The sequence below is a fragment of the Zalophus californianus genome, chromosome 4 (assembly GCF_009762305.2).
Source record: "Zalophus californianus isolate mZalCal1 chromosome 4, mZalCal1.pri.v2, whole genome shotgun sequence".
Lineage (NCBI taxonomy): Eukaryota > Metazoa > Chordata > Mammalia > Carnivora > Otariidae > Zalophus > Zalophus californianus.
Window position 1 is genome coordinate 21,949,191 of NC_045598.1, and position 17,601 is coordinate 21,966,791.

The 17,601-nt window shown below is 51.9% G+C and overlaps 1 protein-coding gene across 7 annotated transcripts in view; it reads left to right on the forward strand.

The window, feature by feature from the left end:
- The window catches only part of PTPRU (protein tyrosine phosphatase receptor type U), a 77,152-nt gene that overhangs the window by 9,386 nt on the left and 50,165 nt on the right, over window positions 1–17,601 (forward strand). For 6 of the 7 annotated variants that reach the window (XM_027569808.2, XM_027569837.2, XM_027569816.2 and 3 more), the window contains exons 2-7: window positions 5,918–6,049; window positions 8,907–9,178; window positions 9,713–9,794; window positions 9,899–10,014; window positions 10,436–10,610; window positions 11,186–11,479. In XM_027569808.2, the coding sequence (XP_027425609.1) occupies window positions 5,918–6,049; window positions 8,907–9,178; window positions 9,713–9,794; window positions 9,899–10,014; window positions 10,436–10,610; window positions 11,186–11,479 (1,071 nt within the window). Of the gene's footprint in view, window positions 1–5,917; window positions 6,050–8,906; window positions 9,179–9,712; window positions 9,795–9,898; window positions 10,015–10,435; window positions 10,611–11,185; window positions 11,480–17,601 lie in introns of those variants that run through there. The other variant, XM_035727303.1, reaches the window with a different exon arrangement.

The following is a 17,601-nucleotide window of genomic DNA, read 5'->3' on the forward strand; positions in this document are numbered from 1 at the left end:
CCTGTGTCTCCACGGAAGGCAACAAAGGGCGGATTTTCGCACCGCATGGGTTTGTGCATGGCCCTCTGCCTCTCTGCTCGGCTGCACTGTGTTTTGATATCACACTGCAGGGGTCTGTGTACTCTTTGCCCCCTCTACCTCTGCACAGCGCAGCTCCCCATTCAGCCCTTTGCCTCTGTTGGGAGCCGGGCCCGCCCTGTGCCTTCCTCTTCTACCACCAACATGGTGGCCCTACCAAGAACCTTGGGATTTGCAGTGCATAGTGATCAGGGAGATGGCGAGTGGGTCCGGTCTAAGTGTTCCCTGCTGTAGTTGGCTTCCTTCTACCCTCAGTGGAGGTGGAAGGATGTTGGCATTGCTGCTCCCTGTGTTGGCTCCTCGAGGGGGTACCAGCTCAGCTTTTTCTCTCTGTGGTCCTGTCTTGGGTGATTTTCCTGGCTGCAGCCATGCTGAATCCTGGGTGATTAGAAGGTGGTCACCCCTGCCCTTAAGTAATTACTCATCAGTTATCCAGGGCTCTGGAGAGCAGCTCTAGGGAATCTGGGCTGAGGTCTGGATGTATGGATCTGGGCAAGTAAAGCAGTGAAGTGTGTTGGGCCAGGTTGGGTTGGAGTCATGGTGCTTGAGCCTGGGTGGGGTTGGTTGGGGTCAGACTAGTTGGGATCATGGGGCCAAAAAGTCTAACCACTGTTGGCCATCTACTGTGCACAGGGCTTGGGGATGGGGTTCGGAGGCCAGTCTCTGACCCCAGGGATGGAGAAGGTGGGGTTAGGTGGACCTGATATGGGGCTGTAGTTGGGGTGGAGAACGCAGGATAGGGCTGGGTTGGGCAAGAACGTCCAGTGGTGAGGCCAGCTTTGGCTCCAGGGTTGGGCTGGGCTACCTGGCATAGGGATGTGGCTTCAGATGACGAACTAGACCAGGGCTGTCACTGGGGTCTCATTTGGTTTCCCTGGGCCAGCGTTGGGGCTGCGCCTGTGATTGGGTATGATCCCAGCCCCCAGACTTGCAGTCTGGCAGGAGAGGTTTTGTTTCTCCCGGGGCCACCCTTGGGAACTGGATGCTCTACTAACAAACCAAAGAGAACAAAGATCTCATTGCAAACAAACTCTGTTTACCTAGGGTCCTTCTGAAAATACTGGTGGTGGCTGGTAGCCACACTTGGCACAGAGCATCATTCCCTGTGTGGTGGGGAGGAGTCTGGTGCTCACACAGGGGCACACACACACACACACACACACACACACAACTCCCTGCTACCCCACTGCGTATACTTACCTCCCCTGTAGGCACATGCTTATCACTGAGTATGCCCATATACCTCCGCACAGGAATCTACACCTGCACACCCCCAACTTCATAGCACACTGCCTGGGGGACCCACACTCGGAGACCCATGCTCACCCTCACATACGTCTGCCCCATAGTCTCTCTCTGCCCTCACATTCTTCTTGTTCACGGGCATACTCAAATGGAACCAGAATTCTAGAGGTGGAAGTGGCCATAGAGGTCACCTGAGTCCTCATTCTCATTTCATAGGTGAAGAAGCAGAGATTCAGAGAGGGCCAGTCGCCTGCTGCAGGTCACACAGGGAGTTAGAGGCTCAGTGGGAATTAGATCCAGGTCTCCTGCCTCCCAGCTGAGTGCTCACGAGTCCGTACCAGGCTATCACTCTCACAACCATGTACACGCGCACACACACACGTCAACATATGGAAACACACGGACATGGAGATGTGGAGACCCTCGTGCTGGGGAGACGCTCTTCCCACACTGACTCTTTCGGCTGAGGTTGCTTTGCCCCTTACATCGCCCCATCCAGAGCCCCGCCGGATGTGGATAAGCCATCCTCCTGCCTTCCCAAATTGTGGCTGACGGTTGCTGAGGCAACCGCCCGCCAGATTGGGGAGATTAGCTGAGGAATGTAGCTGGGCCAGTTTGAGCTGAGGCTGGGGGAACCGGTGGGGGTCCTGGGTTGATTCAGCCCACCCTCTCTGCGAGGCCAGGGCAGAGATGGGGTACCCATGGCAGGGTCTGGTTTTCTCCCTGGCCCCAGCCTGGCTGAGACCGTGTCCCTGAAGCTTGGAGTAGGCTGGGGGGAAGGGAGTGTGGGGCTGTGTGTGTTCGCGTGTTGTGCATCTCTCTGGGTGTGACTAGAGTGTGTGCTGTTTGCATCTAGGATGGGGACCTGAGGCTCCTTTCCTCAGCAGTTCCTGACATCTGACTGTGGACCCCATAGGGACTTGTCCCACGGAACTCCCTCCTGATCCTGTGCTGCCCTCTGGAGAACCCACTTGCCCTCCTCCTGGCATAGAGGATGTATCCCTGTCTCACCTGAAGCCTGCTCAAACACCTACTCTGGCTTCCCAATTCTAAATGAGGCCAAACTCACCTAGACACATAGGGCCCTCCCTCCCTGGTCTGGCCTCGGCCTTCCTTTCTCTGGCCTTCTCTCCCATTGCTTGGGTCAGTCTGCGCTCCTCTCTATGCTCTGGACTAACTGTGTGTTGATTTCCTCCCCTCCTTTGCTTCTGCTAGGCCCTTTGCCTCAGATACCTTTCTGCCCATATCTTCTGGCCAGAATGATAACCATCCTTCCAGGCCCCGTTCAGATGCACCCACCTCCAGAAAGTCTTTCTCCCAGACCCCCTCTTGTGGTCTTGACCCTTCTCTGCTTTGTCTTATTCCGTCACCCCCACTCAGACTGGGAGGTCCCTGAGGGCAGGGCAGAATCTTAATCATCCTTGTGCCTCTAATAGTGTCAGCCTGGGACCTGCATCGTACTTTCAGTGGACAAATTTCCTGTGAATGGAACTGAATTAACCCATGTGGCCAGCGGAATAGCAGGGACTTATTTTGTCTGGACCTAATCTCCTTGAATAAAGAAAGGTGACTTAAATCCCAGCTTCTGGGACTTAGAGCGTGGCCTTGGGCAAGCCACCTCATCTCTCCGTGTCTCGGCTTCCATTTGTAAAACACGAATAATAATAGTACCTGCCTTATGAATTACTGTGGCGTTTCATGGGCATAAGTGGACATGATGGTAAGTGGCAACAGTCTCATGGTGGTGTTGATGTGTGTGTGTGTACATGTCTGTGGCCCATGTCTGTGTTGATGGAGTCAAGAGGGATTCCCTGCTACCATTCTTGCTCTGAATCCAAAGTCTGATCTAATTCCCCCCAGCCAGGTTGGTGGTCTCCAGCAGGAGCTGGGTCTCTAGAAGGAGCTGGGGCTTGGCTTTGGGGCTGTGGCTCGTGAGCCATCCAGACTGGAGGGGATAGGGTTTTCCTCAGAACCTAGGAGGCCTGATTTTTCCCACCCCAGAGTGACCTGGGGAAGATTGGGGATGGGGCTCTCACTGAGGAGCCTGGACCCAGAGATGTTATCCCCTAAGGGCTGTGGTTGGAATTGGGCCTGGCCCAGAGGCACAGGGCTGAAGATGGACATGGACCAGGGAGAGGGAGTCATTCTGCCTAGGGGGACACTATGGAGGGGAAGTTCAGCCAGGGAGGTTACCTTGGCTGAGATTAGTTGTGGGAGTCAGGGAGTGTCAGGGGACACTCTGGCCAGGGTTAGCTGGTCTGGGGTCTGTCAGGCAATTGGGTGGTCTTCTGGTTGAAGTCAAATGGTCTGGATGATGTTGGGACCGCTATGGCCAGGGATAATCAGCTGGGGGCCACTCTGGCTGAAGTCAGTCTGTCTGGGGGCCACTGACCCAATGCAGTCTGGGAGTTACTTTGGCTAAGGTCACATGGTCTTGAGGGTCCATCTGACTAGGTCAGTCAGTGTGGGAGTCCTGACAGCTCACGTGGCCTGGCTGAGGATGGACGGGGGGAAGCCAAAGAGCTGGCACTCCCACGCTTGCCCCAGGGCCATGGATGAGACATCCTTAGGCAGCTGCCCTGTACTTGAACCTGCCTTGTAAAGGAATAGGAAGGGCTCTAGGCCCTGGGCTTCCCTTTCTGGCAATCCCTCTGCCTTAGGGAGGCGTTGGCCAAGAACCTCGGGAGCAGACTGCAGACTCAGCTCCGGCTGAATGAAGTCAGCTGTCCCCTCCTTCAGGAAGCCCTCCCTGACCATCCCTGCTGGGCTCGGCCTTCCTCTGTGCTGTACTGTGGGTCATTTTCTAGAGGGAGGGTTGAGGCCTTCCCAGCACAGGCTGGGTTAAAACTTCCCTCCCACAGGCCACAGGGCATGCTGCTGACTTGGGATTTTTACACAAAGAGGCAAAGAGCGCAGCCAGGGTCCTGCTCCAGCTCTGGAGAGAGGCTTCTGTTATTTCATCGCATCCACTCAGTGCCAGCCTCATGCCCACATCTCATTGTTTTACACTCTAGTGGGGTGCAGGAAGAGGAACGGAGGACCCCCGCCTGTGGAGAGCCCCCCAAAGTGGAGTCCCGGCCGCAGTGCAGGTGCCCTCCTGGCATGTGGCCCTCAGCCCCCAGTTTCTTTTCCTTCTTTATTTCTTCCTTCCTCTTCCTGATCCTGGGAAGGAGCTCGGTTGTGCTCCTCCTGGTGAAGGAAACACGGGCTCTGGTATCTGGCTGATGCGGGTTCGAGTCCCATTCTGTGGCTTGGGTGGGCTCTAGGGGTGCCTGTGAAGGGCCATTTCCTGAGAACTTGCACGCACGAGGCCTGGTGAGAGGTGGACCCCCACATTGCATCCCCGACAACCCCACGTGCAGAGGTGGAAACTGAGGCTCGGAACAGAAGTGACTTGCCTACGGTCACAAGGGTTGGCAAGTTGCAGAGTCAAGATTGAATCCCAAGTCTGTCTAATGCCGAAGCCTGCTCACGTACCCACCATGTGATACTGTGCACGGAGCCCTTCATCCCCCGGGGCCTCCGTCACATCGTCTGTCAGATGGGGTGGCTGGCAGGTACCTCGCACTGGGCCTGGCCTGACGTGTCCCTGCTTCCTCATCACTTGGCTAGGCCTTTTCTCGGGTCCCCTTGGACTGCCTGTGACGGGGCCACCAGCACCGAGGTTTGGAAGTGGGTGTAGGAACCAGTTTGCAGTTTCTCCCCCCACCAGTGGCGGTCTGACGTTTACTAGGTGCCTGACTCAGGGCTCCGATGAGCTACTGAGAAACATGGACCTCATTACCAGGCAAAGGACTCACATCTGTTTTTACCCCGCCTTCTTCCCTCCCTCCTCTTTTCCTTTCTCCTGTAAATATTGGGTCCGAATCATGGGACGCTGCTTCTCTAGTCATACGTGTGGCCTGTCCATGCAGGATTGTGCTTCTGCCTGTCCCATGCCCACAGGCAGGGACCTGACTTGGGTGACTGGGTGATGAGTGAATCCCCAAAGCTCACCTGTCGGGCAGGAATCACTGGGGTCTCTGCCTTGGGAGATGAGGCCTGAATGAGATGCCACGCCGAGAGCCGGTAGCTAGCGCCATGCAGGGCTTGTGGTAAGCCTGAAATAGTCGGTGGCTGTTGTTGTTATTGTGAAGGAGAGACCATCAGGGCTGGCTTCGTGCGTTCACGAGCCTGCCAGTCCTGAGCTGCGTGCCCTTAAGGCCTTAGTTTCCTCATCTGTAAAATGGGGATAATTCTAGACTTGATCTCACGAGTTTTGAGGCTCAAATGATGGAGTGATAATGTTAAGTAGTTTTCCTGGAGGAGGGTCTTTGATGGGTGGTTGAGCAGTGTGGGGTCCTGGCGAGTCCTGGGGGGTGGGTGGGGTGGGGAGGTCTTGGTGTTCGGTGGAGACAGTAAAAAGAGGGAAAGGGTTGGAGGGGGGAGAGTTTTGTGGGAGGGAGGGAGCAGCGGGGAGAGGCCTAGGAGAGGGAGGGAAGGGGGGTGGGCTTGGGTGGGAGGGAGCAGCGGGGGCACCTGGAGGGGAGCCCCAGGAGCCCTCCTGGCCAGCGACCCTGCCCTAGCTGGGGCTAACCAGGCCCTGCCCTCACAGCCGGCTGCACCTTTGAGGAGGTGAGTGACCCAGCAGTGCCCTGTGACTACAGCCAGGCCCAGTACGACGACTTCCAGTGGGAGCAAGTGCACGTCCACCCTGGCACCCAGTCTCCGGCGGACCTGCCCCACGGTGAGCCTACTCTCCACCAGCATTCCTCTTTCTCTCCTTCCAGTTCTAGCCACCTGTTGTGTGACCTTGGGCACATTCCTTAACCTCTCTGGGTCTCATCTGCTTTTGCATCTGTAATGACATACACGATACTATGAATGTGGGGCTCTGTGGACACTGTCCAGTTGTGTATATTAGGTAGTTTTACCTGTAAAATGGGTGCGGGTTCAAGCAATCAAATACACTTACAGCTGTAAGTTAAAACCCACTTCCCATTACCCCCCTACAGCTTAGCTCGGGGGCCACCCTACTCCATCAGGTCTTCCTTAAGTCCTCCACCTTCAGGGAGGCTCTCTTCTCCCTGAGAGCCTTTGCATCCTTGTCTCCCAGGACTTGAAGATGCTGATGGAGCAGTAACACCGGGGGCTGGGTGTGTATAAAACCTTCCTTCCTCTGTTCCCTTCTTCTTGGAAGTCCTGGATCCTTCCCAGTTTCTACCTTGCTCTGCCCTGTTTCAGGATGAGGCACTTATGGTATCATGAGCACCGGAATGGGAGTCAGGAGTCTAATTACATGGACTGTAGTACTGGCCTCCTACTCTGATGATGGCCTCTAGTGTACTGGTTCCGGAATCATGAAGACTGGGCTTCAAATCCTGGCTTCATCAGCTGTGTGACTTTGGGCAAATCACTTAACTTCTCTGAGCTTCCATTATCTTAACTGTAAAGTGGAGAGCATAGGAATCCATTTCATAGGGTTATTAGATAATGTCTACAAGGTGCGTAACATGGGAGTGGCATGTAAGCGTTCAATTAATGTTTAGCTGCTATCATTGGAGGTATTTGAGGGGGCCCAATTACCAGCACTCCCTTCACTGGGTGCAGAATCAACGGGGCATTCAGAAAAGGATGAGACAGATGGAGGCCAAATTATCAACTTTATTAGCTTGGGTTGGAAGACATAGCATAGTGTGAGAACAAATAGGCTTGCTGAGGGAACCTCAGAATAGACAGCTTCAGGACCTCCTCCCCTTCACCCTGTCATAGTAGTGGGCCAGGCCCTTTGCTACTCAACTCACAGCATGGCTGCAATTGCACCTGCTGTCAAAGGTTTGGGGACGGTCAGCAAAAGTTCTCAGTGGTGAGGCCAAGACTTGAAGCCGCCAGAGGGGCCCTGCACAGCCTGACACAGGCAGCCTTTAGGCTTATCTCCTACCACTCACCTTTGCCTCCTGGAGGCCTCCCTGCCTTCCCCTTCTGTGCCTTTGCTCACACTGTGCCCTCCTCTGGGGCATTCCTCTCTGCCTTTACATAAACGGCCCTCAGCTCCTTGTTTGACCTCTGTGTTAGTAGGTATCAGAGTCTGACCTGTGTGACTGTGATCTGTAAGGTGCCCACCATGGCAGGGACCCTGTGTGGGCTCTGCCTGTCTCTCTCATACCTGCAGAGATAGGGGAGAGAGAAATTTAGTATTTAGTGTGGGCCTTGTGCTGGAACCTGGGGCTGCAGTGGTTGGCAAAAGGGCCATAGTTTCTGCTCTCATGGTGCTCACATTCTAGGGAAGGGAGTTGGGGATGGAGGGAGAAGGAAGGAGGGAGATTCAGAGACAGGAGAAGGGAGAGGCACTGCAACGAAGGGAGAAAATGAAAGAGGAGAGGGATGCAGGGTGAGGACAAAGTCGGAAAAAAGAGAGGAGAGAGAGGGGCGGAGGAAGCCAGAGGAAGAGGCAAGAACAAAGTGTCAGACTGAAAGGGGGAGAGACACACGCAGCTGCTCATAGGGAGAGGAGAGAGGAGGATGGAGGGGTGGGACAGGAGACACTGTTGGGGGCCAGGATGTGCCCCTTTCTGGCTGGGGATGGAGACTCGGGGATTCTTTTTACTACCCTGCCAGGACTGATCCAGGAGCCGCCTTCACAGGCCTCTGGCTCACAGAGAGGAATGAGATCCCTTCCAGTGGGGTCCCTGGGGAGCCCTCCCAGAGCAGGGAGCCTCCTGGTTTGGGATCTGAATGAGTTTGTGTTGGCTGGTAGCCGAGCCTGGGAGAAGCCAGCGCTGGGCGGCTGTGGGTACCCTCTTGGCAGCTGCTGGGGCCTTCTCCCCACAAAAGGGAAGCCATAATCCTCCAGCCAGGTCCTGAGGAGTCCAGCCCGCTCTCACCCTGCCAACCCCCTCCTACTCCCCTGCCCGTGCCCAGCCTGGATCTGGAGCTGGGGAAGGGGAGTGCTGCCTTTCTCCATATTGGAAATTAAGAGAATTGTATCCCAGGCATTTAGACCTAGGGTGGGGGCTGGGAGGGAACTTAAGAGTCCTTTCATTTGGTCTCTGTTCTATATGCTCATTCAGCTTGGGTTCAGACCTGTGTTGGGGACCCAGTGGAGCCCCTGAGGCATCACAGGCTGCTGGGGAGACAGACCTACACTTTATTAATGATCCAAGGGCCAGGAGAGAAGCCTGTAGAGGAACAGGGAGGGAGGGCTTCAGAAAAGGGAGCTTTCGAGGGCCTGTCATGTGCCAGACTCTTGACTCCAAGATGAATGACCTAGTTAGTCCCTGCCTCCAAGGGCAGCTCAGAACATGGGAAAAGTCGTGGGTCAGCACGAGCTTGGACTGTGATTGTAGGTGGTGAGGGGCCATAAAAGGTTTTGAGAGAATCACTTGTGTGTGTTTTTTGCCTCTCCAATTCTCTCCTCTGGGAAACAGATGCAGGGAAGTGAAGGGACTCAACCTAGTGAGTCATAGCTGGGACCAGAACTCAGAACCCTTGACTCCCAGTGGGTCCAAGTGCCTAGAGTCCTTTGTTCCTGCCCTGCTCTGCCCACCTGACCTTGGTCCTCCCCAAGCCTCCTCAGCTCCTGCCTCTTCCTCCTTTCTTTCCAGGCTCCTACTTGATGGTCAATGCTTCCCAGCATGCTCCAGGCCAGAGGGCCCATGTCATCTTCCAGAGCCTGAGCGAGAATGATACCCACTGCGTGCAGTTCAGCTACTTCCTGTATAGCCGGGATGGGCACAGCCCGGGCACCTTGAGCATCTATGTGCGTGTCAATGGGGGTCCCCTGGGCAGTGCCGTCTGGAACATGACTGGATCGCATGGCCGTCAGTGGCACCAGGCTGAGCTGGCTGTCAGCACCTTCTGGCCCAATGAATATCAGGTAGGCTGGGTTTGGTCTGTGGTCAGCCTGTGCTTAGGGGTGGGGGTGGAGAGGTGTCAGCCTGAGCTCAGAGTAAGCTAGTGACCAAGGTTGAAATTAGTCTGTGTTCACATCAGGAGTCAATATGCGGTCAAGGTCAGGGGTCAGTCTGTGGTCAGCATCGGGTGATTCAGTGCCACTGCGGTCCAGATTCAGCATCAGAGATCACTGTCAATAGAAATAGTCTGTGGCTAGAGTCAAGGGTGAGTTGGAACAGTGCTGACCTGGAAACCCCGTCTGGCTGGGAGAAGTTTTCCTGCTTGAGAGCAAGGGTCCAGAACTGGGATGGAACCTCTGGCCTTGACCTTGTTAGCTCTGGCTGCTGACACTCCATCCCACAACTAGCAGGCTTGGTAGGGAAGGTCATTGTGAGTTGGGCTCTGACCTTGACTGGTTGAGGAGCCTGGACTGGAGCAGAGCTAAAGGGGTCCCTTGTGGGCACCCCCCCCAGGTAGGGCTGGAGGGATATGACAGGGACCCTCCCGCCTCCCCCAGGTGCTGTTTGAGGCCCTCACCTCCCCAGACCGCAGGGGCTACATGGGCCTCGATGACGTCCTGCTTCTCAGCTACCCCTGCGGTGAGTCCCAGCCCCCGGGGGTGCAGGGTGAGGGGTGTGGTGGCCGTGGCTCCTGCCTGTGGAGGGCACAGGACCAGCTCACACACAGGCTCTATTCCTCGCAGCGAAGGCCCCGCACTTCTCCCGCCTGGGCGATGTGGAGGTCAATGCTGGCCAGAACGCTTCCTTCCAGTGCATGGCCGCGGGCAGAGCAGTAGAGGCTGAGCGCTTTCTCCTGCAGGTGAGGGGGGCAGGGACCTTATCAGGGTGGGGGAGATTTCTTCTGGGACCTGGGTTTTCCTTGCGGGGTGCTGAGTCGCTCCTGCATTTTCCAGCACCTCTACTCATGCCTCCCTGCCCTCACCTAGGCTCTGCTCTGCCCTCTTGGGTGCTCTTATACCCCCAGGACGGGGCGGGGGGGCTCCAGGATCCCCAGACCACCCTCCATCAGAGGCAGAGCTCTACCACATTCCCTTAATCAGCTTCTTATCCCGCACCTTCCAGCGGCAGAGCTAGTTCCAGGAACCCCATATGGGTCCCCTGTGTACTAGGGACAGCTAAATGGGGCCAGGACATAGACTACTCCCCTCGCCCGGGTCAGAGCGAGATCGTGACCCTCCCTCTCGGGCGCTCCTGACCCTGTCCACCTTACCCCTGAGCAGCGGCAGAGCGGGGCGCTGGTGCCCGCCGCCGCCGTGCGGCACATCAGCCACCGGCGCTTCCTGGCTACCTTCTTGCTGGCCTCCGTGAGCCGCTCAGAGCAGGACCTGTACCGTTGCGTGTCCCAGGCCCCGCGAGGCGCGGGCGTCTCCAACTTCGCGGAGCTCATCGTCAAGGGTCAGCCGGCTTACGCTTGCGTAGGGGGGTGGGTGCTGGGGCTGCCCCCCTCCGAGGGGTGGGGTGGGGTGGGGGGCATGGCCGGATAGAGGGGCGTGGCCTGCGGAAAGGTGGGGCCGGCAGGGTGTGACCGGGGGCGGGGCCTGCGGAAGGGGCAGTTTCTCCGCTGGAAGGAGGTCTGGATCGAGGGGGCGGGGTCTGAGAGGCAGGCGGGCGGGGAGACCCTGTTAGCGTGTGAGCCACGCGAGGCGGGGTCTGGCTCTGGGGAGCTGGGGTTGAGCCGAGCCTCCTGCGGTCAACCCCTGAAGGCTAGAATTTGGGGATTCAGAGGGCAGTGAGGGACAGGGTGTAGGCTTAGGGGTGAGTGTGGGATCAGCCTTTGGAGCGGGTGCCCCTTAGGGCCTGGGGATTTAGTGGGCGCGGGCAAGAAAGTCTAGTTGAGGGTCTGGGGGCTTCATCGGGGTCCTGAGAGGACAGGGAGGGCTACTGGGGATTCGGATGTGCTGCCATCCAGAGTTGGGGGCAGGGTCTCACAGCGCATCTTTCGGCTCCGCCTCTTCCTCACGCCCTCGCAGAGCCCCCCACCCCCATTGCGCCCCCGCAGCTGCTACGCGCGGGGCCCACCTACCTCATCATCCAGCTCAACACCAACTCCATTATCGGCGACGGGCCGATTGTGCGCAAGGAGATTGAGTACCGCATGTCCCGCGGCCCGTGGGCCGAGGTGCACGCCGTCAGCCTGCAGACCTACAAGCTGTGGCACCTTGACCCGGACACGGAGTACGAGATCAGCGTGCTGCTCACGCGCCCGGGTGACGGCGGCACTGGCCGCCCCGGGCCGCCGCTCATCAGCCGCACCAAGTGCGCAGGTGGGTACCTCCTGGCCCAACTCCGTCCCTGGGACACCTGGGTATGGGCTCAGGGCTGCCCAGGGATGGACCAAGGGGGCACATTACGGGAGATAATATGGCCTGCACTTGTGCCTCTAAAACATTATAAAACGTCGTGATTTCCCCCCAATCCTTGTTGTGGTAAAGGTAATGATAGCTAATACTTTGTGCCAGACTCACATATGTGTATAAACACATACGCACACACACAGACGTTGATTTAAATCTCCCAACACTATGATCTCGGTACTCATGTCATACCCATTCTCCAGATGAGGTGTCTGAAGTACAGAGATGTCAAGTGACTGGCACAAGGTCACATAGCTAATAAGTGGCGGAGTTGGCATTGGAATCCTTGACTGGCTGGCTCCAGAATTTGTGTTAATTCTACATTAAAGCATCTAGATAAACGACTATATAGCATAAAATAAAAGTGTGTTTTTAAATTTCAGCTGGATTCTCTTGTGGGGTCTTTTGAGCGTGAGGTCTGCTCTTCTTTGTTCAAAAGGGTATAAGCAGCTGTTAGGAGCTATGGCACTCCTACATCAAAGGACACTCTTGTTTAACCTGAAGAGAAATTGAGAATAGAACAGAACAGATTTCAATGTATTTTCCTAATTGGAATCTTTATTGAGATAATTATAAATTCACATGCAATTGTAAGAAAAACTGCAGGGGGCCAGGCTGGCTCAGTTGGTAGAGTATGTGACTTGTGACCTGGGAGTCGTGATTTCAAGCTGCAAGTTGGGTATAGAGAGTACTTAAAAAAAAAAAAAAAAGAAAGGGAAAGATGCAGAGATTGCCCATGCACTTTACCCTGTTTCCCGCAATGGTAACATTTTGCAAACCTGTAGTATAATATCACAGCCAAGGTATTGACATTTATATAATCCGCAGATCTTCAGAGTTCCCCAATTTCACTTGTCCCCATTTGTGTGTGTGCGTGTGTGCGTGTGTGTATTTAGTGCTATACAGTTTATCACATGTATAGGTTTGCGTGTTTATCATCATAGTCAAGATACTGTTCAGTCAATTTAAGACTCCTTTGTGTGGCTCTTTATATCTATTTTCACCTTCCCTTCCTCCCACCTCAGCTCCTGGTAACCAGTAATCTGCCTGTCATTTCTAAAATTTTGCCATTTCAAAAATGTTATATGAATATGAAATCATATAGTATATAACCTTTTGAAATTGGTTTTTAAAAAATTGGTAATAGGTTTATTGAGATATAATTCACATCTCACAAATTCACTCATTAGAGTGTACAATTCAGTGATTTATAGTATATTCAGAGTTGTGCATCCATCACCACAATCTGTTTTAGAACATTTTCATCACCCCAAAAGGAAAGTTTGTACTCTTTTGCAGTCTACTCCTCCCCACATTTCCTCCTACCACCTCCAGCTCTAGGCAACCATTAATCTACTTCCCGTCTCTGTAGATTTGCCTTTTTCTGGACATTTCATATAAATGGAATCATATGAGGCAGAGTCTTTGTGATCAGCTTCTTTCACTTAGCTCATATTTTCAAGGTTTATCCATGTTGTAGCATGTTTTTTTCTTTTATCTTTTTTTATTGCTGAACAGTATTGCATTGTATGCAGCTGTACCGTTTTTTACATTCCCATCAGCAATGTATGAAGGTTCCGATTTCTCTGCATTCTCACCAACAGAGGTTATTATCTGTGTTTTGATTATAACCCTCATAGTGGGTGTGAAATGGTATCTCAGTGGGTTTTTGACTTCCATTTCACTGATGGTTAATGATATTGAGCAATTTTTCATGTACTTATTGGCCATTTGTATGTCTTCTATGTAGAAATATCTACTCAGAGTTTTTACCCATTTTTAAGTTGGGTTATTTGTCTTTGTATTATTGAATTGTGAGAATTCTTTATATATTATGGATGCTAGACCCTTATCAGATATATTTGCAAACATTTTATTTGATTCTGTGGGTTGTCTCTTAATTTTCTAAAATGGTGTCGTTTGTAGACAATAGTTTTTCATTTTAAGGAAGTCCAATTTGTCTGTTTTTCTTTTGTTGTTTGTGATTTTGATGTCATATTAAGAAACCATTGCCCAATCCAAAGTCACAAAGATTTACCCCTATTTTTTCTAAGACTTTTATAGTTTTAATTTTTACATTTAGGCCCTTGATCCATTTTGAGTTAGTTTTTGCCTATGTTGTGAAGTAGGGGACCAACTCCATTCTTTTGCATGTGGATGTCTGGTTGTCCCAGCACCATTTGTTGAAAAGAGTATTCTTTTCCCATTGAATTGTCTTGGCACTAAGATTGGCTATTTTGCTCAGTATAATTCCCTGGAGACTCATCCAAGTTGTTACAGTACATCAGTCATTTGTTTCTTTTTATTGCTGAGTAGTATTCCATGGTGTGGATACACTGCAGTTTGTTTAACAGGTGAATGGTTATTCACCTGTTGAGGGACATCCGGACTGGCTCCTATTTTGGGCTATTATAAGTAAAGCTGCTGTGAACATTTGTGTACAGATTTTTGCACGAGCATGAGTTTTCATTTTTCTGGGATAACTGCCCAAGGGTGTGACTGATGAGTTGTATGATAATTGCATATTTAGTTTTATCAGAAACTGCCAGAATGGCTGTATTGTTTTACATTCTCACCAGCAATGTATGAGTGATCCAGTTTTCTTCATCCTTGTCCGCATTTGGAATAGTCATTATTATTTTTTTTTTTTTTACCTATTCTGAGAGGTGTGCCGTGGTATCCCATCTTGGTCTGAATTTGCATTTCCTTAATGCCTAATGTTGAACAACTGTCCATGTGCTATTTGCTGTCTGTCATCCTCTTCGGTGAACTGTTCATGTCTTTGCCCATTTTCTAATTGGATTATTCATTCTTTCCTTCTGAGTTTTGAGAGTTCTTTACACGTTTTCTAGATACTAGTCCATTGTTGGGTATGCAGTGTATAAATATTTCTTCTTGCTTTAGCTCATCTTTTCATACTCTTCACCTGTGCTTTCACAGAGCAACCATTTTTAATTTTGATGAGGGCCAGTTTGTCAACATTTCCTTTTATGAGTTGTGCTTTGGTGTCAAGTTTAAGGCCTCCTTGCCTCGCCTTAGATCTCAAAGATTTTTTCCTGTTTTTTTTTTTTTCTTCCTGAAAGTGTTCTAGTTTTACTCTACATTTGAGTCCAATGATCTGTTTTGAGTTAATTTTTGATTAAGATACAAGGTTTTTATTATTTTTGCCAGTCTATATTCTTAAGTGTTTTTAAAAGCTGATCTGGGGAGCCATCGAAAATCCAGTTGAATGTCCCATTTGAAGAGACCCTGGGTGGGGGGTTGGAGTGTTCCAGTGGGAATTACTTTCTAGGTGAGGAATCTGGGTCAGGTTACTTAACCTCTTGGAACTTTCGTCCGGTTGTTTTAGAGGATGAGAAGAATAGGAATCTTTACCATGCAGGGTTGGTGTTAAGGTTCATTCAACAAATGCTTATTGTTAGGTGTCAGGCACTATTGTAGTTGCTAGGGATATAGAACTGTGGCCACTGTGGCCACAACAATGACCAAGGCCATTGGCTTATGAGGTCCTCCTGCGCTGCAGGAACTCTGCATGGAACTCATATGCTGGCAGGAAAACTCATATGCAGACAGTAAAACAAGTGAGATACATAGTTTGTCAGAAGATGATAAGCTCATAAGCGCTGTGAAGAATAAAGCAGGGCAGGCCGGGGTGGGAGGGGGTGGGAGGGGGTGGGGTGGGTGTGGGGGTAGGAGGATTGTTATTTTTAAAAAGTGCTCAAGGGACCATTTTACTGAGAAGGTGACTTTTGAGCAAGACCTGAAGGGGTGAAGGACTGAGCCGTGCAAGAAGCTGGAGAAATTGCTGGGGGGAAAACAGGGTGACATCACCTACTTTGTTTAAAAGGATGACTCTGGCCCTTTTGCGAAGTATAGATTCTAGGAGGGCGAGGGGCCAAGAAGGGCAGACCAGTGAGGAGGCTGCTGTAACAGGGCGGCTGCGAGGTGTGGAGGCTGTGAAGGTCGAGCTGACTGCATTTGCCGATGGACTGCGTATTGCACAGGCGAGGGGGAAGTAGAGAGAAGTCAGGGATGGCTCCAAGGTGTTTTGCTTGAGCAGCTGGAAGGTTGGAGTTGTCATTTACTGGAAAGAAGCAGACCGCAGAGGGGCAGGTGTGACGGGGTGCCGTAGATCAGGAGTTCTGTGCTGGAAAAGTTGACTTTGAGATGCCTATTAGACGTTCAAGTGGAGATATCCATCAGGCAGATGGATTTACGAGTGGAGCTCAGGGAAGAGGTTCAGGCTGCAGATATAAATTTGAAAGTCAGCAGCATAGACATAGATGGCATTTAAAGCCACGAGACTGGATGAGATCTTTTACCCTGGTGGTTCTCGACTGGGGGTGATTGTGTCTCCCGGGAGACATTTGCAGTGTCTGGAGACATGGGTTATTACAACCGGGGGTGGAGTGATAATGGCATCTGAAGGGTAGAGGAAGCCAGGGAAACGGCCGAATGTCCTACGGTGCACAGACAGCCCCCACAACAGAGAATTATCTAGTCCAGAGTGTCAGGAGTGCCAGGGTTGAGAACCCCAGATTCAGTCCTGAGATTTTGGGGAATAAGTGAACGTGGAAAAGAGAGGAGGTGTGAGGCCTGCACCCTTGGGCCTTCCAGTGTTTCGGGTGAAATGCAAATAATGGCCATAAATGTACCGAATACATGTGAAGATGGGGCCTGACATACAGTAAGCACGCAGCAAATGACAGCTGTTATTGTTACAGTGTTTTTAACTCTTCAAAGCCAGTTCTGCTCTGGTATTCAGAATAAAAGAAATCAGAGCTGGGGGTCCACAGACAATCTCTCTTCTCCTCTCCTGAGTGTACAAATGGGGGAATGAAACCCAGAGAGGGGAAGGCACTTGCCGGGAAAAAATGGTACAGTGGGCCCCGGCCACAGGCTACATGGTGACAGTGATCGCTAACTCCCGTTTCACAGATGAGTAAACTGAGTTTTAAAGAGTTAGTCACTTGCCCAGATCCACCCAGTGAGTCCATAGCAGTCAGAACCAAAGTTTGACTCTCCCGATTTCCAGGGAAGTATTTGAAAACTGCAGCAGCCGCGGGCACAGCAGGTGCCATCATGGGCTGACGTGGCCACGTTGTGCCAGGCACTGCTGAGCACTTCACACAGGCTGGCGAAGACAGAAGCTGGGGCCTGGGACCAGACAGACAAAACCTTAATGACTCCTCCTGCCCGTCCTAACAACATGCTTCTCTTGGTTCGGTGATGTACCTCCCGCCCCCTTCCCCAGCACCCTGCTTAGGCACCTTGGCCAGCGGTGTTGCGGTTGGTCAGTTGTGTTATCCGCTCCCCCTTCTCCCTGAAACTCCCCTCCTGCAAATATGATTTACTGTAAAAACAGTAATATAATGTCAGGAGAAGGCATTTAAAAAAAATCACTCTAAACCTTGCCATCCTTGCCCAGTTTTTCAGTCTTCTTCAAATCTCTGCCCATATGCCTTTGGTACACAGTTTTACACCCTTGTCATTGGGATGTAGAAAGCATTCTGTAGTCTGCTTCCTCTGCTTTGTGGCGTCCCATGTGTGGTGGTGTTTATAATTATGTTTATTGGCTTTTAGAAGTCCAGGGAGTCTCCATATTGCTGAACTATTATGTTTCCAGATCCTTAGTATTACAAGTAAGACTACACTGAAAAATTTCATTCTTACAGTGTTTTTTCTCCCCCCTCTGGGTAATTTCTGGAGGATAGTCAGGAGCGGCTTAAGAAAGGGCTTTGAAATATATTGCTTTAACAAATAGTTGTATAGAATTTGCACTTTGGGGAGCCCATTGGATTTGAAATTTGGAGCACCAGACCCCACTCCAAAGCCCCTTCCAGGAGAAACAGTTGAATGGTTCAGGGTTATTGCATCCTATTAGAATTATTAAAATCAACACATGTTGGTGTAATTTAACAGGTGCTAACTGTGAGCCTCCTTGTTCGTCTCCCCGTCCCCCTCCCCCACGCATCTGACCTTTGATCTCTGAGTGGCCTGCAGCCCTATGGAATTCAGAGGGATGGGGCTTC